The sequence below is a fragment of the Protopterus annectens genome, chromosome 8.part0, assembly GCF_019279795.1.
Source record: "Protopterus annectens isolate FY-2018-M chromosome 8.part0, PAN1.0, whole genome shotgun sequence".
Classification (NCBI taxonomy): domain Eukaryota; kingdom Metazoa; phylum Chordata; order Ceratodontiformes; family Protopteridae; genus Protopterus; species Protopterus annectens.
The window spans coordinates 1,070,176,062-1,070,201,794 of NC_056741.1; the positions used below are offsets into that span (position 1 = coordinate 1,070,176,062).

Sequence of the window (25,733 nt, forward strand, 5' to 3'; positions counted from 1 at the left end):
TTTGGACTCCTGTCTCTTTAGAAGTCCCTGAGGGCTTCTTCAGCGCCACTAGAAAAGATTAGGTAGATTTTGGATCTGAACACCTTGGATATAAAGTCTTTTAGGCCACATATGGATCCACAGTCCTGCTCAGATCCAACAGGTTCAGCTCATATTGTCTCCCCTTTAGCTTTTACCTCCGTGTCTGATCCCATGCCTTTGAATCCAACAGGCAGTTGTTATACTCTGGAGTATGCATTGAAACCTGTCCTTCCAGCCCTACCCACTCAACTTTTTCAAACACTGAGGAAACACTCCAGACTAGCATCTATAGCATTTTCCAGGTCTTCAAGAAGTTTAACAGAGGCAGATGTGGATAGGATGATGCAGAGATTTCTCACAGCTCAGATCCAGATGGGGGTCCTGCCAAGCTCAGTCTCCTCATGGATCCATGACACCTGCTATAAACCCATTCTTTCTCCTTTTCCAATCCGACCAATGGTTTCAGAGTCCCAGGATTACAGAGCCTTTGAGGTTTGGCATCAGATCAAGGAAAGTACTCTCTTAGACTCCAGTGTCCCTACCGATTCTGCTCCGATAGCCTCATAACAGAGTGGGTCTTGTATCTGAGAGGTCAGTGGTGGGTCTGATGGGTTGGGTTCAGTCCTGACTTTGTCAGATCCATCCCTTTCCTTGGAGCCCCGACCCTGGACAGTTCTGATCCGATTTTTCCTGTGAGGCATGGATCCAAGGGTGGCCCCATTTGCCTTCCTCAGTGGCTTTGTCTCCGAGGAGGGGGAGAGAGGTTCCCCTGGCCAGTCAGCATTCAAGGTTGCAGAAAAGGCTTTTCTCTTTGCACAGAGAACCATCCTCTTTTATTTCTGATCCTAGCCATCGCCCCTCGTTGGGTCTGAGTTCTGAGCTCATCAGACTTGTTCCACAGGGACAGCCAATTCCAGGAAGTCTCCAAGCTGGTTCCATAGAGGTTTTCTCCCCTCTTCTGATACCTCTCCCAAACACCCCATGGAAGAGGTCCCAAGGAAGAGGACATGTAAGAGGAGACGCACAGACTCACCCATGGAGTCTCTCATGGAAGATACCGACTTTGAGGGAAAAGGATCCCCCAGATCACCACCCATTGACATCTCCTTTGGATATATCAGTGAAATCCTAATAAAAAGGGTGGCTGGTATTCCCAGTCTCCTTCTTCTGAAGAATCACTGTTGCTGGAGGCTTTCTGTGCTGGACCGTCTGTCTTGGATGACTTCCCCGGCAGATGAACTTATTGACTTTGTTTCCCACTGGGCCTGGAAGGGACCGGGCACTGTCAAACCTATCACCAAGCACCCTGCAAATTTCTGGTCCCTCCTGCTGAGAGACCAGCAAGGGAGTCCCAGCTGATGCTATAGTGGTGGCAGCCGTCACCAAGAATGAGCTAGCTGAATAAAGCTCCTCTGTCCATCCACGAACAGGGAGTCCAGAGCTATGGACATATTTGGAACGCAAGTGTACATGTCGGCTATGTTCACGCTGAGGTTGTTAAACTACCTGGCATACTTTACTCGGCAACAGAGATTTGATAAAGGAGCTATCAAATACTCTGAATCCATGTCTGCAGAGGATCTGTAAAAGATTTCTTGCAACTGACAATTTCTAGTGCATCAATGAGGCTGATATTCCACGCAGCGGAGCCATTAGGAGACATGCTTGGATAAGGCAATAAGCCTTTGTAGAACCTTTCAAGATGTCCTTTTGTCAATGCCCCCTTTAATGGCTCTTCCTTGTTCAGGCCATCAGTTCAAGATATACTCACCCACAGTAAACAAGGAAAGACAGTCTGCCTGTTTCAGAAAAGAATCATCTAAGAGGTCCCACCCAACCAGATAGAATTTGGAACCTACTCCTGTTTCTTTTTAGTGTCAAACAGGAGACCCAAGACCCATTTTGGATCTAAGCAATTTAAACCAGTATGTAAAGAGGACGAAGTTCCAAAAGGTCACTGTCCAGTTCATTCTGCCTGTATTGAGCAAGGAGGATTGGATGTGCTTTCTCTGCATCCAAGATGCATATTATCACATGAAAATGGACATTCGATCAGGAGATATCTACACTTAGGTCTGGGATCCAGTCATGAACAATTAAGAGTACTGCCCTTTAGACACACCAGAACCCCCAGGGTGTTTACCAAATGCATGGCAGTAGTAGCCGCTCACTTGAGACTCTGGGTGTTTCCATATCTCAACATTCAGTTCCTCACCGCCTCATCCAAGCATCAAGCTATTCCAGCCAGGGACTACTTGCTCCAGGTTTCCAACACTTTAGGCATCTCAGTAAACCATACCAAGTCGAACCTAGTCCCAGTACAGACCCTGGAATTTATAAGAACCCTCTCTAATACTACAACTCTGGTGGCATCCTTACCTCTCCATTGCATCACATCTGTGAGATTTCAAGTTCAGGCCGTACTATGTCAACAGTCTCCTCCAGCACAATTAGTACTGCAGTCTGTGGAGTTGATTTCAGCTGCCATACTTCTAGTCCTTCTAGCAAGGTTCTTTATCCAAATACTTCCATGGACATTGGCACTACAGTGGTCTGTACTTTACCTGCCCCTATCATTTCCTGTAAGACTCGCCCCAGTCTGCAAACATCATATTCACTGGTGGCTTCAGTCTGATGATCCATTTCTGGGCAGATCTTTTAACCTTCTGTCCTCTTTTGCTGGTGTGATCATGAATGCTTCTCAGCTGGGGTGAGGGGCATTTCTTGGGGGGGGGAAATGGTCCAAGGCATATGATCCCCTCTGGAGACTAGGTTGCAGATCAGTGTCCTAGTGATGAGAGCAGTCCTACTAGCATTACAAGGATTTCAGGATGTTTTACCTCGAGGGACCAATTGCAGATCAAACAGAAATGTCAGTAGTCTGGTACATCAGCAAACAAGGAGGAACCTGATCTTACTCCCCTGTGCATAGTCCATGAGGGTTTGGGATTGGGCGATTCAGACCCGCTTTCTCATTGTAGTGCACATCCTGGGGAAAACAAGCAAACTGGCAGACAGACTCAGCAGGTCAGCTTTGATGCCTCACAAGTAATCCCTCAATCATTTGGTATTGACCATGATCTTTGGCCACTGGGGCCAGCTTTGCTGCTACATATTTGCCTCACCCCTCAACAAGTACAACAAGCATTTTGCTCCGATTGCCTGCTCTGGGGAGTCACCAAGAGATGCTGTGATTCACAATTGGCCCCTGGGTCTCCTGTATGCTTACTTCCTCCTCGGATTTCAAAGTTCTTACAGAAAGCAAGCAGGCTGAAGAGTTCTATCTTCCTTATTGCCCCCTTCTGGCCTCGGCAGGTATGGTTCCCCTTCTGGTCTCACTTGAGATACCCTCCATGTATACTGGAACCCACTCAGGATCTCCTGTCCCATTCATCTAGAATTTAGCATCCCAGTCTCCATGCATTCAAACTAACCATGTGGTTTCTCCACTTCCAGTAATAGTTGGACAGTCCAGACTTGCTTCCCCAGTTTGTAAGATTAACTTGGCCTCCCAGAAGGCTTACAAAAGCAAATGGAAAAGATTTTTCATTTGGGCTTCCAATCAGAATATTAACTCTTTCAGCACATATTTCGGCTTTTTTTTTTTTTTTTTTTTTTTTTTTTTTTAGGGTTTGTCTTTTTCTATTAAGCTTCAGTTGGCAGCAATCTCTAATTTCCATTCTGGAAACAAATCCCTTTCTCTGGCTATGTCCAGATTGTTTAAAACCTTCGTGAAGGGAGTCTTTCTTCTCAAATCCCGGTCCTCCTTGGGACTTCACTGTGGTTCTGCAGGGAGTAACTCAAACCTTTTGAACCAGAGAACAAATGTGATATGAAGTTTCTGTCTTGGAAAACTATCTTTTTGGTAGTTATTATTTCGGCCAAAAATTTGAGTTTCGGGCCTTATCAATTAAGTTTCCTTACATTATCTTTCATAAGGACAGAGTATCTCTGTGGACCAATTTTTCCTTTCTACCTAGAATGGATGTGGAGAGTAACATTAACCAGTCCATACAATTATCAGTCTTCTTTCCAAAGTTTACAAATGAGAGTGAGTACATGCTTCACCTCCTCGATGTGTACACACCATTTTTACCTTCAGAACAAAGCAGTTCAGGAAGTCCGATCAGCTGTTTGCATCTTTTTTCCCCTAACCACTTGGGCCAGCCAGTGTCCAAGCTTACTCTAGCCAGATGGATTACGGATTACATTTCGTTGCTTTATTCTCAAAAAGGATTAAATTTATCATGACCCCCCCCCCCCCCAGAGTTCACTGCACTCTTGGTCTAAGACTCACACCTTTGTTGCGCATTACAAACTGAACATAGTCTCCAGAAGCAGAGCTTCATTTGGTTAGTCGGTGCTCTGGCATGTCCTTCCATGGGGGTCAGCCAGCTATGTAGCTGGGGATTCTGTCCCATCTGTGATCAAAAATGAAAAGAGAAAACGTCAGATTAAGAAGTTGTGTACTTGGCATCTGTGTTGTCCATTTTCATTCTTCCTCACTTTCCATCCCATCCATCCTTTTCTGTCCTAGAAGTACCTGGTAGATGGTATTGGAGCCTTTCAGTTCCAGGTTTGAGCCCTAACTTTTTATGTATTTTTATGTCTTGTTTATAAATTTGGGGATTAAGCAGCAAACTCTTATCTGAGGAGTTGGGGAGAGACTAGAGCATTATGGATAGAGGGAGGAGCTTGAGAATTAGATCCAAAGTCTTTTGTAAGTAGCTCAGTCTGATCCGAGGATCAGATCCGAACCCATCTGTGAGGAAGAATAAAACTGGGCAACACCGATGCTAGGTACATAACTTCTAATTATCTGTTCCTCCTCCACTACCCTAAAATAAGTTAAAGCAAGTGGACGTTCTTGGGATACAGACAATTGTTTTGCTTTGTTGGCTGTAGTAGGTATACATGATCTTAAGTGACTATTTACAGACTAAGTTAATTCATAGGTTCATTCATAGGTTCATACTTGGCTATCTGCCCTAGGGCATTTATAAGCCTAGCCAGAGTGTGTTTGGCTTTCGCCACCCATTTTAAATTAATGTTGCTATGCCCTTTTTCAAGGTTAGTATACTATGCCTCTGTCTAACAGTGACACAGAAGTGATACCCGGGGTAAACCTACGATCTCCCATCCACTCATCAAGATTCCTCTTGAAGAGAGTCAATGAGGGACTCTGGAATAAAATCCCAGTCCAGGTTAGGCAGAGTGAAGGGAGCCTCTGGGTTATGAATCTGTCCCTCCAGCATGTCCTATTTATTTCAGTGCTGAGGTTCAAGTCTCTCGATCGCTTAGCTTGATGGGATTTGGATTTTCTGAGGTGCAGTATGTCCATTAATTCCGGGTTGGACATGGCTTTATACGTCGGGCACAGATCACCTCCGAGCAGGTGGTATGCCACTGAGTAGAGCTGGAGTTTCTTTAACCAGGCAGCATATGGCATCTGTTTGAGCCCTATGATCCTCTTGGTGAAGTACTTTTGGGGTCTTTCCAGTTGCTGCAGGTGTCTGGTAAGGTACATCCCAAAAGAGGCATTGTACTCAATTATGGGCCTGATGAGGGATGAGTAAAGAGGCACGATGACCTCCCCTGATCTAGATGTGAATCCCTTCATGATTAGGTGGGCTATATAAAATGTTTTTCTAACCACTTTGGCCATGTGGTTGTCAAATGAGAGATTGCTATCAACTTGGGTCCCCAGGTCCCTAATTACTTCTTCTGTACTTAATGGATTACCGCCTATGTGGTAATTTGTGGGCACTTTGTTTTTGCCAAAGGGGATGACTGTACACCTTTTGGCATTTAGCTTGAGGCCATGGCTCTGGCACCAGTTGTCTGTTTCTATGAGGCCCTTTTGGAGGATGCTTATGTCTGCTGGAGAGTCTATTATGGCGCCCAGTTTGCAGTCATCTGCGAACTTAGTCAGCCACAGTCCTTCCGTGTTGGCCTGTACCTCCGAGAAATATGTACCGAACAAGAGAGGTCCCAGGACTGAGCCTTGTGGGACACCACTTGTAACTGGTTTGGAGTCTGACATGGCTTCAGCAATTCTAACCATGTGGGTTCTGTCTTTGAGCCAGTTTGCAACCCATCTAGTGATATAGGGGTTTATATTTAAGCTGGTGAACTTTATGCCCGAGTGGGGTATTATATCGAAGGCTTTTGCGAGGTCCAGGTAGGCTGTGTGGACCACTTTCCCCTCGTCAATGGCCTTGGTGACTGTTTCAAAGAAATCAACCAGGTTTAAGAGGCAGGATCTGCCCTAAACAAAGCCGAACTGGGTAGGATCCAGTGTCTGTAGGTCCCCAATATCTTTATTTATGAGGTCCATGATGATCCTTTCCATAGCTTTGCAGACCAAGCTAGTCAGGCTTATGGGGTGATAGTTTCCAGGATCCGTTGATGCACCACCTTTGTGGAGAGGGACCACTGTTGCTGTACGCCACTCTTTGGGTACATATCCTGTAGTAAGGCTGTGATTGAACAATAGTTTTATGTTTGGGTTTAGCTCTTCTTGAAGTTCATGTAGTACGTAGCCCGAGACACCATCTGGTCCCATTGATGCTGTGTTTTTTGCTTTGGAGAGGGCAGCTCTTACCTGAGCATCTGAGATGTCAGGGGGGCAGCACTCTGCTGGGATAAATATTTGCCCTTTTGGTGGGGGGGGGGGTTTGTGCTGAACCTGTCAGCTAGGATGTTGGCAATGTCTGTGGGTTCGGTGTATTTTTTGTCATTTTGGACTAATTCTGAGCATATCTGGGAATTACCACCCAGGTTCCTAACATAACTAAAGAAAGCCTTGTGATTATCCTTGGTGTCCTGTGCAATTTTTCTCTTGAAGCTGGCCTTAGACGATTTTATGAGTGCCCGTAGTTTTTTGCTAATACTGATCAGAGATGCCTTCCCTTTTTGGGATTTTGCTCTATCATGTAGCAGCTTCCTCCTATTGTATAGTTTGTTTATGGCTGGGGTCCACCAGACAGGACGTCTGCCTTTGGAGGATTGGGTCTTGGTTTTATTCGGGATTGCATGATCCATGCATTCCTGATGGTGTTCATAGAATGTGTTTATAAAGGATTCTGCGGTCTGGGCCGTATTTTCCACAGGCCTGGAGGCTTTGAAGGATTCCACCTCAATTTTGAGGAGTGTGAAATTTGCTTTGTGGTTTTCAGGGCAGAGGGTGGAGTCGGGATGTGAATATCCAGTGAGATTAGTTTATGGTCTGATCTTACAAGTGAGGGATACACTTCTGGTCTGGAGCATAGAGTCCCCATGTTGGTGATGATCAGGTCCAGTATATTTTCCCCTCTTGTGGGAGTGGTAACAAGTTGTTCCATAGCATTTGAGTTTATAAATTCTAGGAACCTTTGGGCTAGGGTGTTGGAGCTAGAGTAATGCTCCCAGTCTATGTTTGGGTAGTTGAAGTCGCCCAATGTAATGGTGTTTGGAGAGACCTTCATATTTTCCAGTGTTCTCAGGAAGGCCGAGTGGGGTTCCTGGGTTTGGGAGGGTGGTCTGTAGCAGGCTATAAACTGGAAGGCAGTTTTACCCACTGTTAGTTGCACATGGATAGTCTCTGCTTCGTGCTGTGCCACCAACCTGGAGGTGTTGGTATCTTTGACGAATATTGATACTCCCTCTCCTTTTGTGATACGGTCCAAGTTTTGGGGCCGAAAAGCATGGTATGAGGTATAACCTGGTAGTGCTGGGGTGCTCTCTGGAGCCTTGAACCAGGTTTCTGTTACTGCACAGATATCTATGTTCTCCATGCTAAGGAGAGTTTCGAGTGCGTGCATCTTGAGGTTTAGACTTCTGGCATTGAGTAGCATTACTCTTAGTTTCTTATCCCTTGTGATACCTATGGAGGTGGGTTTGTCTTTTGAGCCTTGCCTAAAAAGGCACTATGGGGGTAGCAAGAGCCTTTGCCAATATCCAAAAACCCAGGGGTGACAGGTGCAAGCCGTCCCTAGCGAAGCATCGTGGCTTGTCGAGCATGTCATCCCAGGCTGACAGGCATTGGATCCCCTTTGAATGACACCAATACTTAAGCCAATTGTTGAAATTTATCATCTTGTCTTCATATTGTGGCATCATTCTTGGTGAGGATAAGATGCTACTCAAGGTCAGGGTCATACCGGCCTGGGCTACATGCTCAGAGAGCTCCTCTATGTCTCTTTTCATGTAGTCCAGGGAGGTACGTTTCGGGTCATTCACACCAGCATGGACAATGACTGAGTCATATTTGTACTTGCCTTGGAGTGACCTGAGTGCTTGTGTTATGTGGCAGATCCTAGCGCCCGACAGGCAGCTCACCGTGACCTTCTTGTTCAGCCTGGTGAGCGGAACGTCAGTGTGCCTGACAAGAGTCACCTATTACAAGTGTACCAGGTGTGTTGTTTAGCCTTAAGGGCTGTGACTATTCGGCACACTGGCTTTGTGAGCTATGTGTTGTTCGTGTTTTGTTTTGGGTAGTGGTTGCTTGGGTGTCAGGTCTCTGCTGCTTAGGCACATTTTTATTTAGAGCCTCCGAGTATGTTTTTGTGTGTTTATGTGTTTGGTTTGCTGTTGTGGTAGGTCTATGTGAAACTGGAATTGTAGTGAGTGTGGTTTCCTTCTCCTCCTGACTGGTTTCGCCAGTACTGAGTTGAGAGAGCTTAGCCTCCAGTATGGCTATATGGTTGCATCTTTCACATGTGTTGGAATTTGTTGGGAGGAGGAGAGGGTTGTCTGTGTACATGAGGCAGTTGTAACATTGCCTCAAGATTCCCAGATTCACCAGCTGGACCGGAGGAGATTGACAACTGACCTTTGGACATGCTAGAATAGTATTGGGAATTCCTTTATAATTGAAAAAAAGGGCCAATGGGGAACTAGGTACTCAAGGGGAGTTTGTGAGGGTGTAGTGCTTTTAATATTTTAGTGCTGACTTATATAATTGCTTTAGTGAGCAAGTGCCAGGTAACTTAAATGCAATGTGTTTCAGGTAACTTAAATGAAAACGACAATCAGTAACTTTCTTTCAAGTGAAACAAGGAAATAAGTACAGTAAGCAATGCAGATATCACTAGGGATCCACAGAAGCACTGAAAAGCCGCGTTTTAGGTGGAATTAGCGTTTCAGGGAAATAACAAGCAAACAAACAAGCAGCATACAAATAAAGCTAGATTCAGCAGGCCTGGATCTAGTCTATGCTACAGCAAACAAGGTGTACCAATTTCAGTAAGAAACAGTTCAAATATGCAGGCACTATAAGCCTTTAACCAGAAATTCCCAGCTCAGAAGGGCAGAGTCCAGCCTCTCCTCCCACAAGAGTGCAGACCACGAACCTTCTTAATTTAAAATAACTGGCCTGAAGCCCAAGTGCTTAAACCAGAACTAATACACTTTTAGAATAACAGACACTGAGCCCTCAATCAGCAGTTCCCAACTTAGAAGGATGTATGCTACGTGTTCTGCCACTAGTTCTGTGATAACACCCCATCCTAAAGGGAGCTACAACTTTTGACAGCCACTGATAATTAGATAGAAATATCTGTAAAATGCGTGTATATTACTTTCTTTGATACATTTGTATGCACTGTGCAATCAAGAACATTTGCTTATCTTCTTAAAATGGTGTAAATAAGATGTTCAGTATTTAGAATAGTTATACAATATTTCACAAGTCGTACTCTTTTTGGATTGCCTTTATTTTTTACTTCGTACAGATTTTTGTTTCCTTCTGCAGCTTGTCTAATCCATTCCATCAGTAAAGGCATATGCCTTAGACTAAATGCTTTTGAAATGAGTTTTGCATACAGAGCTTTTGAAATGAGTTTTGCATACAGAAACGAAACACAGCAGTGCGATGGTGGTTTCATTGTTTTGTGTGTTACGGATTGGATCCTACTTCTCACTTTATTCTTTTCTGATGCTTCATCTCTTGTGTATTTCTCATATCACTTGTGAAGTATTTCCGAGTTGTATTATAAAGTTATTTAAATTGCTCTTTCTCTTCTGGCAAGTAGTAACAGAATAGACAGCAGTGAGTTTAAGCTGAACATGTTACACAGTCTAAAAATATGTTTAAAAAGGAAGCCACTAAAAATCTAACTACGCAGTTGTTGATACTACAACATTCTTTGTATTCTGGGACAGTACTGGATAAAAGATATTTTCAGTTATTTATATAGCTAGATGTGTAATGCTTACTTTTGGCCTACATTATGGCAGAAAAGGGTTTACTGGGATTTGCTTACATACCCAGTTAACTAATGAGTGACTCGACAAGGGGGTTGCTGGAGTCCAGCCTACCTCTGTAGGATCTACAGACATTATTCATAATGTAGCCATTTTTTTGCATTTTATTTGCTTAATTCTGTTTTGCTGTTAAGCTTTTCTGTAGCAGCATTTTTCTAAATACTCTTTTTCCACTTTGCTAACTTTGTTAGATGACTGTGGACATGCTTAATTCTATTTCACAATCACATTTTCTGTAGTTGCATTCTTCTGAATGTTATTTTCCTGACTTACTAACTCCATTAAAATTGGTGCCTTTATTTAAAAGGGAAAAATAAATGCAGTTTTCTTAGATGACTGTGGGCTCTCAAATGTTCTTCGTGTTTCACTGTTGCAGTCATTACATTTGGGTAATCTGCTGGCAGGTTGCCTTCAGTCAGCTTGATTAACAGAGTCTTGGGTCCTGTGTCGATTCCTATCCCTTCTTCCATGACGTCAGGTCATCAGGGGTATAAAACATGCAGCTGACGCCATTACATCAGTCATTCTTGCCGCACGGTGCCCGAAGCAGAAGCAGTTCGGCCGACTCTCGAAATTTTTGTTTGAGTTTCAGAACCGAAGTCTTCAACTAAAAAGCTAAGTACACCGTTGTGGAAACTTTTTTTTCTTGCTCCTTACCAATGTCAGTAAAAGTTAATAATTGCATTACTTGTGGGAAGCAAATACCTCATAAGGATTTTCATTTGTACTGTATTCCTTGCCTAGGCCCTGACCACAACGTACCTTGCTGTCGGTTTTGTGCTAAATTTAATCAACGCACTATTAAACGTCGGTATATTTTTGCTTCTAAATATTTTGGCTCACGCTTTAATTATCCAGAAATGTTAGCAAACGGACTACTGGAATACCTAAAAAACGCAAAGAAAAAGACAGAGGCCGTTGAGGTCCAAAACTGACGACGACGCTTCTCCTAAGCCAGTCGCCAGTTCGCCGGTACTAAGTGAGGTGCTTTCGCAGCCCCTGATACCCACTACTTCTGATTTGCAGGCCTCTCCTGAGACCCATTCAGAGTCTGGTATGCCGCGAGATGCTTCAATTATGGAACCCGCGGATGTCTCTACCTTAGATGGGTCCAGAGCCGCTGTGCAGGCACCGGCTTGTGAGGGTGTTTTCAGGCCTACAGATTTGTATATTCGACCAATGCCATCTTCAAAACTAAGGCCAAAATCTAAATCTGTGTCTAAAAAACGACGCCTGGGCCACATGTGCAGGCCCCTATACCTAAAAAACAAATGATCAAAATGGCTGAAGATTTAATTACTCTGATCAGGGGTAGCCAACCCCCTACCTTTCTAAGAGGCCTAGGCAAGACATTGATTATGAATCTTCTGAACAGGATTCCATTTCTTCTGACTCTTCTAATGAACAGGATTTGTCTATACCTACTTATGAGGACTCTGATGCAGAAGATTCCATTTCTTCTGCTTCTCCCACTGAGGAATTTTCTTTTGGGGAAACGTTACATACCTTACAGGAACATTTCCACTGGGAAAGTCAGGATTTCTCTGAATCTAAAAAGAGACGTAGGGATTTTTTTCTGCTTCCTCAATGTAGGCCTTTGGTTATACCTCCTGTCCTAGACATTGTTTTTTTTTTTCAGAATCTAGTATGGCTCCTGATTCTGTGCCTCCGGCTCCTTGTAAGCCAGACAAGATACTACAGGGTTCCTGACTCCCACAAATTCCTTTTCAAAAATCCTATTGCAGATCCTGAAACCATTTCTCAGGGTCCCAAAGGCATTAAGGCCTCTACTGCTAAAAATCCTACCCCTTTTGATGGAGATTCCAAGGCGCTGGATAGATGGGGTAAGAAGGTTTACACTTCTGCAACCCTGGCAATCGGTGCTTTAAACTGTCAATTTCATATGCTTAAATACCAGCAGCATATCATGGGACTGCTTAAACAGAAAATGATGTTAATTTCTGACTGTGTGGAAAAAAGATTTACAGGATTTATTGCATTCAGCTGAGCAAGTTGGTAAACATACTTTGCAATGTGGTTTTGACTCTGGAGGCCTCTTGCAGGGCTGCTGGCTATGTGCTAAGTAGGCATGCTTGGCTCAAAGAGCAAACTCTTCCTGATCATGTTAAAGCAAAATTGTTGGATGCTCCTTTACAACAGGACCATCTCTTTGGTAATAAGGCTAAAGAAGTTTTAAAAAAGGTGGAAGATAAAGCTAAATCTATGCAAACTGTGAAAAATTTCTTACAAGTGCAACCTCCCAAGATTTAGTAGGCACTGGCCTACTAAGAACTGTCCTTTCCAGTTCCTTCAAGAGCCACTCAAGTCAAACCCAGACATTCCAAAGGCTTCAGGTTTGAGTCGCAAGGGACTTTTAGAACAAAACAATTGGGTACCTCTTCCTCCAAATCTGGAAACAGCAAGGCACCTCCCTATGGTAAGCAGTCTCAATGACTTCCCTCTACACTTACCTTTCAGCCGCCCCTTTGGGGGGAAAACTGGCACTTCATGTAAGAAACTGGCAACTCATAACCCAGGACAAATGGGTTTTAAATATAGTATCCCAGGGATGCAGATTTCATTTCCACACGTTGCCAATCCCAAACGGATGGCCAGACCTGCCCCCAAATCAGTGGGCAGAGGCCCAGAAACAAATACTGTCCCTCATGAACATGGGAGTTCTTCAGCCAATCCCAGAAGAGGAAAAGGGACAAGGTTTCTATTCCAGACTTTTCCTGGTGCCCAGAAAAGACAAATCATGGCATCCAATTCTGGACTTATCTACTCTAAACACATTTCTGGACATTCCAAAATTCAAGATGCTTACTCTTCAACAGTTACTTCCTATGCTAGGCAAAGATGCCTGGTTGGTAACTCTAGACTTAGAGGCTTACCTGCATATCCCAATCAGGGAATCTTGCAGAAGATACCTCCGCTTCAAAGCAGGCTATTTGCGTTACCAGTTCTCTGCACTGCCCTTTGGCTTATCTACTGGGCCCAGGGTCTTCACAAAGTGCCTGGCTCCAGTAATTGCATTTTGCAGGCAAAGAAATATTCAGATATATCCATATCTGGACGATTGTCTAATTCAGGCAGAAAACAGGGACATTCATCTGGCGTTTGTAAAATAAAAGGTTCTGACTTGTCTAGGGTACATCATAAACGAAAAGAAATCACAACTGGTACCCTCTCAGATTACATTCCTGGGTACAAACTTGAATACAACTGCCCAGATGCCTTGCCTTACGCCAGAAACAAACTCATTTGGTGACTTACTTCAAACAGGTGCCACAAAATCCCTGCTTTCTGCAAGACAAATTCTGCAACCTTGGGGTTCATGGCCTCCTGTATTCTTCTAATTCCATATGCAAGATGGCATATGAGGAAACTTCAGTGATACTTGAGAGTTTATGGAGTCAACATTGTTACAGCCTGGAAACAATGATTCCTATCATACCTTGCCTGCAACTAGAGTTCCTATGGTGGGCAGAGGCCTGCCACCAAAACAAGGGACTGCCATTCACTCCACCCCCCTGCCGCCTAAACCCTAACTACAGACTCATCATACTATTCTTGGGGGGCTCATCTGACAGGGAAGTGCATTCAGGGCAAATGGAGCCCGAATCAAGTATACTTTCATATGAATCGAAAAGAGATGCTAGCTGTACAGAATGCACCAACAGCCTTCAAGGACTACCTTTATCCAGGGCAGTTAATGATAAAGACAGACAACACCACAGTTATATGGTACATAAACAAGCAGGGGGGTACACACTCCTACCCCCTTTGCAGACTAGCCATGGCATTGTGGAACACTGCCTTGACCTATCAAATTCAATTACAAGCTCAATTCTTGCCAGGAAAGCTAAATACTCTGGAAGACTAACTAAGCAGAAATCTCATGGACCCACATGAATGGAAACTGGCACCACAGATTTTCAACATGTTGGCATGCAAATGGGGGAGTCCAGACATACATCTTTTTGCCTCATCCCAGAACTATCAGTTGGACAAATTCTGCACAAGAACTCATCACAAAAAAGACTGGAAAGTGGATGCTTTATCATTCAGCTGGAAAAAGACTGTCAGTCTATGCCTTTCCCCCTCTGCCTCTGCTCTCTTAAGTTCTACTAAAAGTCAAACAGGACAGACCAAAAATGATTTTGATTTCTCCAGACTGACCACGCCAACACTGGTAACCCACTCCTGCGCAATGTGTCAAACCTTCCATCGTGGCACCTGCCTCAGACCCCTTACTTACTGTCTCAGCAGCGTGGCTAATCACTTAAATTTACCCTTGGCATCCCTCGGCAAACCTGTGAAGGATGTCATTTTGGAGGCAAGAGGACCTAGTGCTAGAAAATGTTATGCTGACAAATGGAAAAGATTCTGTGCCTGGAATAAAGTCACAAGGGAGAAGCACAACAGTGCCCAATATTCCTCAGATTTTACAATATTTAACTGAGATGCTTCAAGGGCCTGTCCTTTTCCATAAAAATTCATGCCTCAGCCAGTTCAGCTCATTACAACACAACCTCCCCTCTTCTCTCATCCTCTGCTAAAACAGAGGGGCCAAAAACTTAAGACCACCCAGGAGAGCTCCAACCCCTGCCTGGGACCTCAATTTTGTATTGGAAAAACTCACTCTCCCTCCTTCCGAGACAGCTGCTACTGCAGACTTAAAATTTCTCTCCTGGAAAACAGCTTTCCTTTTAGCAGTCACTTCAGCTAGAAGGATTTCCGAATTACAGGCTCTTATGGCAGTGGAGACCTTTCATTATTTTTCATGCGGACAGGGTGGCTGTCAGGACCAATCCATCCTTCATGCCTAAGGGTGGTATCCAGTGTGGCTCTGAATCAGACCATTCATTTGCCAACTTTCTTTCCAAATCCGCAGAACAAGGTGGAACGGATTCTGCATTCACTGGATGTACACAGACAAAAATCCACGAAAACAGGTAAGAGGGAAGCAAGGCAGCAAACGCCAACAGATGAAAGTTAATCTTCTTTAACACAGATACAATGTGAAGCGTTTTTCGTTTTGAGACTGTGCTCAAACTTCTTCAGACAAACTGATAACACAAATCACAAGTATATATACCAATTAGGTGAGCTGCTCACACAAGCACTACATCAATTAAGCAATTAAAAACTGCACCAAGGTAATAAAGCATTTAAAGGCATATAAAACAAAACTGTCTAAATGCTCTTAATACATGTTTGTACTTAAAACCATCTTCAGCTATTGCAAATTAAAATAAAAATATAACCGTCCAACATGTTGATTAAATAACCTACTGAGGATATATATATATATATATATATATATATATATATATATATATATATATATATATATATATCAATCAACTAATGTATACTACAAAAAAATATATACTATAAAAAATGTGAAAAGTATATGTATATATATGCATCTTATCTTGATGAACTTTTAAGTTTTAAAACACTGACAATAGAACAGCATTCATTAAGTCCAGGGGTATTATACGCATTTAATCTAACTTGCCAAATAAGTTCTAATTCTTCCAGTTTTAATGGAGTAGGGCCTCCCCTAGGATCTTCGTGAATCTGATCTATTATCATAAATTTAAATTTGTGGTCCAGGTTGAGACTGACATGCTTAGCCAGAGCATTGTCGAGTTTATTCTTCCGAATTGCATAAATATGTTCATACAAACTGTCACGGAGACATCTCTCCATTTTCCCAATGTAGAACGATAAACAATTCTGGCATTGTGCTAGATAAACTATCATTTTAAAATTGCAATTCACTCGACATTTCAAAAAGTATTGATGGTTGTGAATAATGAATCTATTAGATTCACTAACATATTGGCAGTAGTTACAAGACTGACACTTTAACATACCCGGTGTTTTTGGGTATGTGCATTGGCGTTGCTCGAGAAGGGACTTTACATTTTTTGCCCTTTTATACGTGACCACTGGTCTGTCGCCAACTTTATTGAAAATATTGAAATCACTTTTAAAGATAGCCCAATTTTTACATAAAATTTCATAAGACTTTCTATTAATGCTGAAAGTAGTGATAAATGATGGAACATGACCCGTAGGATCACATGATGTATTAATGTCATCTATTGAAACATTAACTGCACTAGTAGCGAGGGCGAGACATTCCTGGAAATAAGAAATTTCCAGCTGGATCTTCTTCAATTTGACTAAATGATTGTCAAGTGATAGAAATGTCAGAACTCTCAATTTCAGGTGTAACCTGAACTGTTGGACCAACATGCGGAGTAAAAGAAAAATTGTCAGTCACCCATTTCAAAATGTATGGTGAATTAGAGAAGTCTTTCGGTGCTATAAGCACCGCAGGTTGAGTCTGTGGACACGCTGATGGTACAGCTGCGGGCACAACAGACTGCGACTGTGAAACAGCTACCGGTAGCGCCACAGAGACTGAACCCTGTGATACTATATTTCAGTTTCAGCACCACAGACTTCCTAAAGTTTACATCTTCTTTTAGTATGGATTCTATAGTGTACCTTGACATTTTATTAACTAAAAATTCTTCACTTCAGAGGTATACAGCTAAGATACATAAAAAAAGCACATATTCTAATGCGTTTTTGCATTATTGTAGCTGTCATCCTCCGCACCAGAAGCGAGCTGTAGTTAAGGGCCAGTTAGTCAGGGCAGCCCACATGTCAACTCTTGATGCCGAGTTCATTGAAGAATGTCGTTTATTAAAAAATATGTTCATCCACTGAGGCTATCCTGAGAATCTGATTAACTTCTAGAAGAAGTGGGGTCCAAACGGAATAGGCAGTTAAACCTTTATTAAATATTAATTCTACGAACGTAGAAGTGGTACAGCATAATAGTGCAGTTAATGTTTCAATAGATGACATTAATACATCATGTGATCCTACGGGTCATGTTCCATCATTTATCACTACTTTCAGTATTAATAGTAAGTCTTGTTATGAAATTTTATGTAAAAATTGGGCTATCTTTAAAAGTGATTTCAGTATTTTCAATAAAGTTGGCGATAGACCAGTGGTCACGTATAGAAGGGAAAAAATTAAAATTCCCTTCTCGAGCAACGCCAACGCACATACCCAAAAACGCCGGGTATGTTCGTGTCAGTCTTGTAACTACTGCCAGTATGTTAGTGAATCTAATAGATTCATTATTCACAACCATCAATACTTTTTGAAATGTCGAGTGAATTGCAATTCTAAAATGATAGTTTATCTAGCACAATGCCAGAATTGTTTATCGTTCTACATAGGGAAAACAGAGGGACGTCTCCGTGACCGTTTGCATGAACATATTTATGCAATTCGGAAGAATAAACTTGACAATGCTCTGGCTAAGCATGTCAGTCTCAACCCGGTCCACAAATTTAAATTTATGATAATAGATCAGATTCACGAAGATCCTAGGGGAGGCCCTACTCCATTAAAACTGGAAGAATTAGAACTTATGTGGCAAGTTAGATTAAATGTGTATAATACCCCTGGACTTAATGCATGCTGTTCTATTGTCAGTGTTTTAAAACTTAAAAGTTTATCAAGATAAGATGCGCATATATATACATATATACTTTTCACATTTTTTATATTCTACATTTTTTATTTTTTTGTAGTATACATTAGTTGATATATATATATATATATATATATATATATCTCCTGAGTAGGTTATTTAATCAACATGTTGGACGGTTATATTTTTATTTTATTTTATTTTGCAATAGTTGAAGGTGGTTTTAAGTACAAACCTGTATTAAGAGCATTTAGGCAGTTTTGTTTTATATGCCTTTAAATGCTTTATTACCTTGGTGCAGTTTTTAATTGCTTAATTGATGTAGTGCTTGTGTGAGCAGCTCACCTAATTGGTATATATACTTGTGATTTGTGTAATCAGTTTGTCTGAAGAAGTTTGAGCACAGTATCAAACGAAAAGCGCTTCACATTTTATCTGTATTAAAGAAGATTAACTTTCATCTGTTGGTGTTTGCTGCCTTGCTTCCCTCTACCTGTTTTCGTGGATTTTTAGTTTGTTTTTGCTTGTGATGTAAACAGACAACTTAGATTTTACTTAAACAGGACAAAATCTCAAAGAAAATCTGAACAACTACTGGTGGCATTTGCTGCAGGGGTAGAAGGAAAGGCTATTTCAAAGCAGACTATTTCCAAATAGATAAGCCATTGTATTCGTTTCTGCTATATGCACCATGGTAAAACTATCCCCCAGGGGATCAGATCTCATTCCGCCAGGCTGCATCAACTTCTACAGCCTTTCTCAGAGGTGTTCCTACCAGAGACATTCTAGAAGCTGCTACCTGGAGCTCAGTTCATACGTTCACCAGGCATTACCATTTACCTTTCTTCTCTAAATCCAGAGCTGGCTTTGCCTCTGCTGTCCTGCAGGGCCTTATAGCTGGTCCTAATGCTGTTTAAATCCATCCTCCCAACCATAGCTTTGGGAATCTACTCAAATGTAATGACTGCAACAGTGAAACACGAAGAACATAGTACAGTTATGTACACTTACCATAAATGTAGATATTCGAGTGTATTCACTGTTGCAGTCCTGGTTACCCTCCCTCTGACCCCCTGTTTTTTCTCTTACTATATCTCTTCTTTCCTTTACTATGCTTCAAAGCCTTTTTGGTGTATTTGCTTTTGTTTGTAGGTATATATATTTTTGTGTGTGTGTTTTTAATTACTTAAATATTTGGCTTCCCATTTGGGGGGCACCTGACACCTGACATCTGGGCAAGAAAAACTGATGTAATGGCATCGGCTGCATGTTTTATACCCCCTGACGTCATGGAAGAAGGGACAAAAGCCGACGCAGGACCCAAGACTTTGTTAATCAGGCCAGCTGAGGGCAACCTGCCAGCAGATTACCCAAATGTAATGACTGCAACAGTGAAGACACTCTAACATCTACATTTATGGTAAGTGTACACAACTGTACTTTCTGCAGTTCGAAATAAATGTTGCATCTCTTTAATCGTGGGTTCTGAGCATGTCAAGTTCCTCTTGCAGTGATTCTGCCAGTTGTGATTAACTGGAAGCTTTAATGTCTGTGTTGGTCCAGATCCTGCTGTGAACTGAGGACAGTTGCACATGAGATCATTGCTAGTAGTGGAGGCAGTACAGTAATTAATTTTGAAGTTTAAGCTGACTGTGTCTATCGGTTGTGTGTGATTTTGTACCCTGCTGCCATCTTCATACCCTGACTTTATTTATATTGGAATTTGCTATAGCTTCAACAGGTTGGCTTTCTTGCTGTAATGAGTTTAAAACCTTCATTTTGCAAGACTTAATTTCAGTAACTGACACAGCAGCTCAAGAAACTCATATATTTTTTTGTAAATGTAGAGGTTTCTCATTATTGATCTTTCTATTGCAGGCTGCCCAAAGACCCTGTACCAGTCAGTCCATAAGAAGATATTTACCCTTCCCAATTCCTGTCTGCTATACCCTGGTCATGATTATACAGGTAAGAATTACTTGGGCGTGAACATAAAGTAGAACATATGAGAGACAAATTTAGTAGGGCAGCTGTGAGTGAAGTGTGTAGTTCGCTTAATGAGGTTTGTTTGGGTATTTTGGTAACAAGGTAGGTTAACTAGTCTGGAATCTTTTCAGTCACAGCTGAAGCAACACTGGGCAAATTGCTTCAGAGTTATGTGGAGTATTTTCTGTCTTGCCATATCTTGTCAGTTGTTTTGTTTTCTTCTGGAGCTTTAGTTTTATGGTGGGATGTTGGAACCCCACTCCATATTCAGGAATGTAGTATAAGATAAGGAGCTGGATGGAGCTGGATGCATGCAAGTGAATTTTCCAAGCTGATAGGCTTTTCCCATATTTATTTTTGTTTGTATTGTTGCTGTTGGCACAGAAACATACCCTCTCAGCTGTCCAGAATTTAGCAGAATGTCTATGATTTTGCCTCGTATTGATTTTTCTGTAAATTACTGAAGATTCCAGTTGGTCAGTAATGTCAGCATTAGTGTTTTTACTTCTTTGTCCAGAAAATTAATCTTGATGCATGTTCTGTCATTTTTAGGTTCTTTGGTACTTACTAGGCTACTCATCTGTGAAGATGTTAAGCCTAAACTTGTATTCCCATGGTGGTTATTAGCCTTAATAGTTTCTTTATGCATTACACAAAAGTGGGCAGAACAATGATATGTTGACAAATATACTTGCCCCTATCCATAAGGTACATAGATGCTAAACCTGGTGGGGGGGGGGTTATCGTTTCCCATCCTTCAGTACCAGCTGTCCTTATGGGGAGATCTTATAATTAAATTCACCATAAAGATCTTAGTTAGCAGTTTGATCTTGATTCTGTACATGTACAACAGTTAAATGGTTAGTATTATGCACTGTGTTGGCTAAGTGAAAGGCAATAATCTGAAGTAGGCAGACTTCATTTGTCTGCAACCTGTGGGTATCAGATCCGACCTCGGATCCGAGCCGGCATTTCAAAAGCTTAGGCTCCGAGCTCCTAGCTCCTCCCTCTACCCATAATCCCCTGCCAAGCCCTAACTGACCTCAGATTTCATTTGCCGCTTTTCAAGTTGCAACGGACTCCTCGAGCTCCTGGTTAAAGATAAGAGTTTTGACTAAAAAATTTTAAAAACTTTAAACTTTTAATATTTAGTTAGAGTGTATGTGTTGGGCTTTCCTCTCTCTATCTTGTTATTTTTTTTTCACGGGTTTTGCGTAGTTTGTTTGTTTGTACTGTGTGTTTTAGGCCTGTTTGGGCTTAGGATGTCAGAAGCCCATAAGGCAGTGTTTTCTAAATGTACCGAGTGTGGCCATAAGCTGTCCCCAGCAGATGGCCGCACTTTCGTCATCTTGGGGTTGAACACCTGTCATCTGGTTGTACCATATGTGCAGGGTTCAACCCCCGAGCTTTAAGGGAGCGGAGGTCGAAGCTTGTTCTGGCGGGACTTCTCCCTCCAGATGCGGCTCCGGCCTCTGCCCCTACTAGCCAGCAGCCTTCAGTGGGTGCTGCGGTCTCCCCTCCCCCGGCAGGGACTCAACCTCCCACCAAAAAGCCGGAGGAGAGGGAGACTACAAGGGAGAAAGAGAAGGAGAGACACAAGGAGAGGCACCACAAACGGAGAGCCGAGACCTCAAGTTCGGCTCCTCCGTCTAAACGGGCCTCCCCTGTGTCTTCTAGATCTCCTCCTCCTCGGCTCCACTCCCCTCGTTTCTCTTCTGGGCCCGAGGAGGAGGAGGAGGCTAGCCCTTCAGTGAGGTCCCCGAGGCGGCTCTCTAGGTCCGCTTCGGTGGCCTCATCTAGATCCACCTTTTCAATGAGCGAAGCAGACATGGACCGGATGATGAGGCGTTTCATCCAGGCCCAGATGCAAATGGGAGTGCTCTTAGCCCCCCCCAATCCGGGAGGGGCTTCGACCCCTTTTTTCGCCCCCTTGGCTCCTTCTCCGACCCACACCCCGGGTTCGGAGCTGTCGGTGCCGGGCAGAGTTGGATCCGGGGGTGGGTCGGATCCAATAGGTTGGCGCTCCTCGGATCCGACCCATCCCTAGTGCTTCGGGTACTTCGGACCCAACCTCTCGGAGCCGAGGGCCGAGCCTCTGATCCGAGGGAGCTGGTGTGTCTTCGGCTCCGTCTAGGTAGGAGCACACCAGTCTCTCGGATCCGACGGTTTCGGCTCCGACTCCGGTCCGTGCGTCGGATCCGAGTGGGGTCGGCTCGGGCTTAGAGAAGCTGGCTCCCCTCGGCCTTCGACGTAGTGGAAAGGGCTGTTGAGGACTACCGGACCCCGGTCCCTGCCACGGCTCTACCCCGCACTCCCTTGCAGCTGGGCCAGGCTCCCATCAGCCGGTCCCAGGGACAGCCCGCCTCGATGTCCCAAGTAGTTCCCTTGGAACATCTAGCTGCTGAACAGGACTCCTCGGACAGTCCCCCTGAGGAAGTGCCTCTGAAGCGTAAGTGCAAAGGAGGCACATGGACTCCCAGAGTCCATTACAAGACACAGACTTGGATGAAGGGGAGGGCTCCCCAAGATCACCCCCGGAAGACGTCTCCTTTGGAGACATTATGGAGATGTTAAGGATCGGGGGTCTGCCCCCAAGGCCTCCTCAGATGAGTCTGTGTTCTTGGAGGCATTCGAGGTGGGTCCATCTACCTCTTGGGTGTCCCCTCCTGCCGATCCTCTGGTGGACCTTATATCCACCAGAGCATGGAAGGATCCGGACACCGTTGAGCCTGTACCCATGCGTCCGGACCGTATCCTGAGCCCCCCGGCGGACCGCACTCACTGGAGCAAGGGCCCCCCGGTAGATGCCATGATGATGGCTGCAGCCACGAAGAGGGAGTTAGCACAGGAGAGTCCCTCTATGCATCCTCTGGGCAAAGAGTCCCGCTCGATGGATCGCATTGGGAAGCGAGTTTTTAGTTCAGCAACCTTCTCTTTGAGAGCGCTGAACTACATGGCACATGTTATCAGGATGCAGCGGGACCTGATTAAAGAGTACGCTGCATCCCCCCCAGAGTCCATGTCGGGTGAGGACAAACAAGTGTACTCCACCCGTATGGCCACTCTTAGAGCAGTTTCCAATACTTCTATGCGGCTACTTTCTCACGCTACCGAGGGAGCCGCTAGAGCTAGCGGAGCGGGCCTAGTCATGAGGCGTCGGGCCTGGCTCCGCCACTGTGATTTCGCAGCGACCTTCGCGAATGCCCCCTTTGATGGTTCTGCCTTGTTTGGCAAAACTGTTCGCGAAACGTTAGTCCAGAGCGAGAAGGACGGGAAGATGCTGTCTGCCGTCGGAGTCCGCTTCTCAGCTCCCCAGAGGTCCTTCTCGAAGAACCAAAAGGGACAGAAGAAGATGTGGTTCCGGAAGTCGCAGCAGTCCCAACCTGCTCCGGATAACCAGTCCTTCCGTGGCAGAGGAGGACAGGGAGGTCGCCGTCCTAGAGGCAGAGGGGCTCCTAGGAACTTTGGGTCCAGAGAACCTTTCTCTGACAGACCCACGCAACAGCCCTGAAGGGTTGCCCGGCTGTCCGTCTCTGGAGGCAGTCGGGGGGCGTTTTTCGAGGCACCTGACTTCTTGGGAGTCAATCACATCAGACCGTTGGGTGCTTCATGTGATATCCAGAGGTTATACCATTCCCCTGAGCAAAATCCCCAGATCCCGCAGCCTCCCCGATGTACCACCCGACCAAAGGGAGGCAGCAGCTGTCGAAATCGGGCAGCTGCTAGAAAAAAGAGCCATCCAGCGCATCTCGCGAGATCAGACAGGATCAGGGTTTTACTCCAGGTTCTTCTTGGTGCCAAAGAAAACGGGGGGACTTAAGACCGATCTTAGACCTTTCCCTGCTGAACCTGTCAGTAACCAAGCAAAAGTTCCGGATGGCCACCCTACAATCTATACTCCCCCTCTTGCGGGAGAATGATTGGATGTGCTCTATCGACCTCAAGGACGCGTACTACCACATTCGGATGGACAGACGGTCCAGGAGGTTCCTTCGCTTCCGGCTGGGAGCCAGCCACTACTAGTTCAGGGTCCTCCCCTTCGGTCTCACCTCTGCCCCCAGGGTGTTCACCAAGGTACTAGCAGTAGTAGCGGCCCACCTGAGACTCCAGGGATTACAGGTCTTTCCGTACCTGGACGACTGACTCCTGACGGCATCATCAAGGCATCTACTGTGCTCAGCCAGGGACTATTTCCTTCTTATAGCCCCAAGGCTGGGCATCACCATAAACTGGGAAAAATCTTTACTGCACCCCACACAACTTATAGATTTCATAGGAGGAAGGTTGGACACAAGATCAATGCGGGCCTTCCTCACCCCAGACAGGCTGTCCAGCCTGAGGTGTCATATCACAGCAGTCCTACAACCGTTTCCGACGGTGGCTTCGGTCCTGAGGGCCCTGGGTTCAATGGCAGCAGCTATTCCACTTCTTCTTCATGCTCGCTTACACATGCGGGTTCTTCAATGGACCCTACAGGTCCAGTGGTCCCCGCTATACTCCTCTCTCAACAGCCCGATAGCGGTCAGCAAGGCATGCAAGGACTCCCTGTTTTGGTGGCTCCAGTCTCCGGAGCCTCTAGCAGGGAGACCCTTTTGTGCAACATTCCCCCGAGCCACGGTGACTACGGACGCTTCTCGCCTCGGGTGGGGGGGGCATTCTGCGGGCAAGATTGTCCAAGGCACGTGGAACACCTCAGAGACCTCGTTGCATATAAATGTCCTGGAGATGAGGGCGGTGCTCCTAGCGTTGCAAGCACTTCACAGCCTTCTTCCTACGGGGACTATTGCGATCCATACAGACAACATGTCGGTAGTCTGGTACATTAACACGCAGGGAGGAACCAGGTCCTATCCCCTTTTTCGAGAGGCCATGAGAGTCTGGGAATGGGCAATTTCCACCAAACGCTTTCTTGTAGCAACGCACATTCCGGGAAAATCCAACATCCTTGCGGACAAGCTCAGTCGCACCATTCTTTCCCCGCACGAATGGTCTCTCAATCCTCTGGTAGCGAAGAAGATTTTTGCTGTCTGGGGGCAACCCTGTTGCGATCTTTTTGCTTCTCACTCAACGCCAAATGCGACAGTTTCTTCGCTCTACTTCCCCCACCTGGGGAATCCCCGAGAGACGCTCTGGTGCATGCTTGGTCTCCTTTATGCCTATCCTCCACTACATCTGATGCAGAGGCTCTTGCAGAAAGCCAACAGTTTGGGGAGCAGAATGATTCTCATTGCCCCGTTCTGGCCTCTTCAGCCCTGGTTCCCTTATGTATGGTCTCACAAAGTGAATCCGCCCTGGATTCTGGATCCGATCCCAGATCTCATCTCCCATCCTCTAGGACTCCCGGTCCCGAATCTACACACCCTGAAATTGGCAGCCTGGCTGCTCCAGTTCCATCCTTGATTAGGACTCCCGGTATCTCGTCACCTGTCAAGGCCATTTTAGTGGCGGCTCATAAACCTTCCACTAGGAAGGTTTATCGGAGCAAATGGAAAAGGTTTTCTATTTGGGCGGTCCAGAAAAATGTTGATCCTTTTTCGGCACCTATGTCTGCGGTACTGGACTTCTTAACAGACCTCTTTCATCAAGGGGCTAGTTCTTCCACGGTAAAGGTACAAATGGCAGTGATTTCCCATTTATCATATGGGTCATGAGTCAGCTCCCCTCATGACTGCGAAACTTTGCAAGACCTTTCTTAAAGGAGTTTTTCTGTTGAGGCCACCGGTCAAAGAAGCTGTACCACCTTGGGACCTATCTTTAGTTCTACAGGCCCTTACTGCTCCCCCCTTTGAGCCTGCAGCTTCTGCAGATCTAAAGTACCTTTCCTGGAAGACTGCTTTCTTGGTAGCCATCACATCAGCCAGAAGAGTGTCGGAACTTCAGGCTCTATGCGTCAAACCGCCTTACCTCTCCTTTTTTCCCGATAGGGTGTGCCTCAGGACCAATCCAT

The 25,733-nt window shown here is 44.6% G+C and overlaps 1 protein-coding gene across 1 annotated transcript in view; it reads left to right on the plus strand.

Annotated features, from left to right (window-relative positions):
* The window catches only part of ETHE1 (ETHE1 persulfide dioxygenase), a 249,102-nt gene that overhangs the window by 166,203 nt on the left and 57,166 nt on the right, over positions 1 to 25,733 (plus strand). Inside the window, exon 9 of the mRNA XM_044080537.1 lies at positions 19,679 to 19,768. Within this exon, the coding sequence (XP_043936472.1) occupies positions 19,679 to 19,768 (90 nt within the window). The remainder of the gene's footprint in view (positions 1 to 19,678; positions 19,769 to 25,733) is intronic.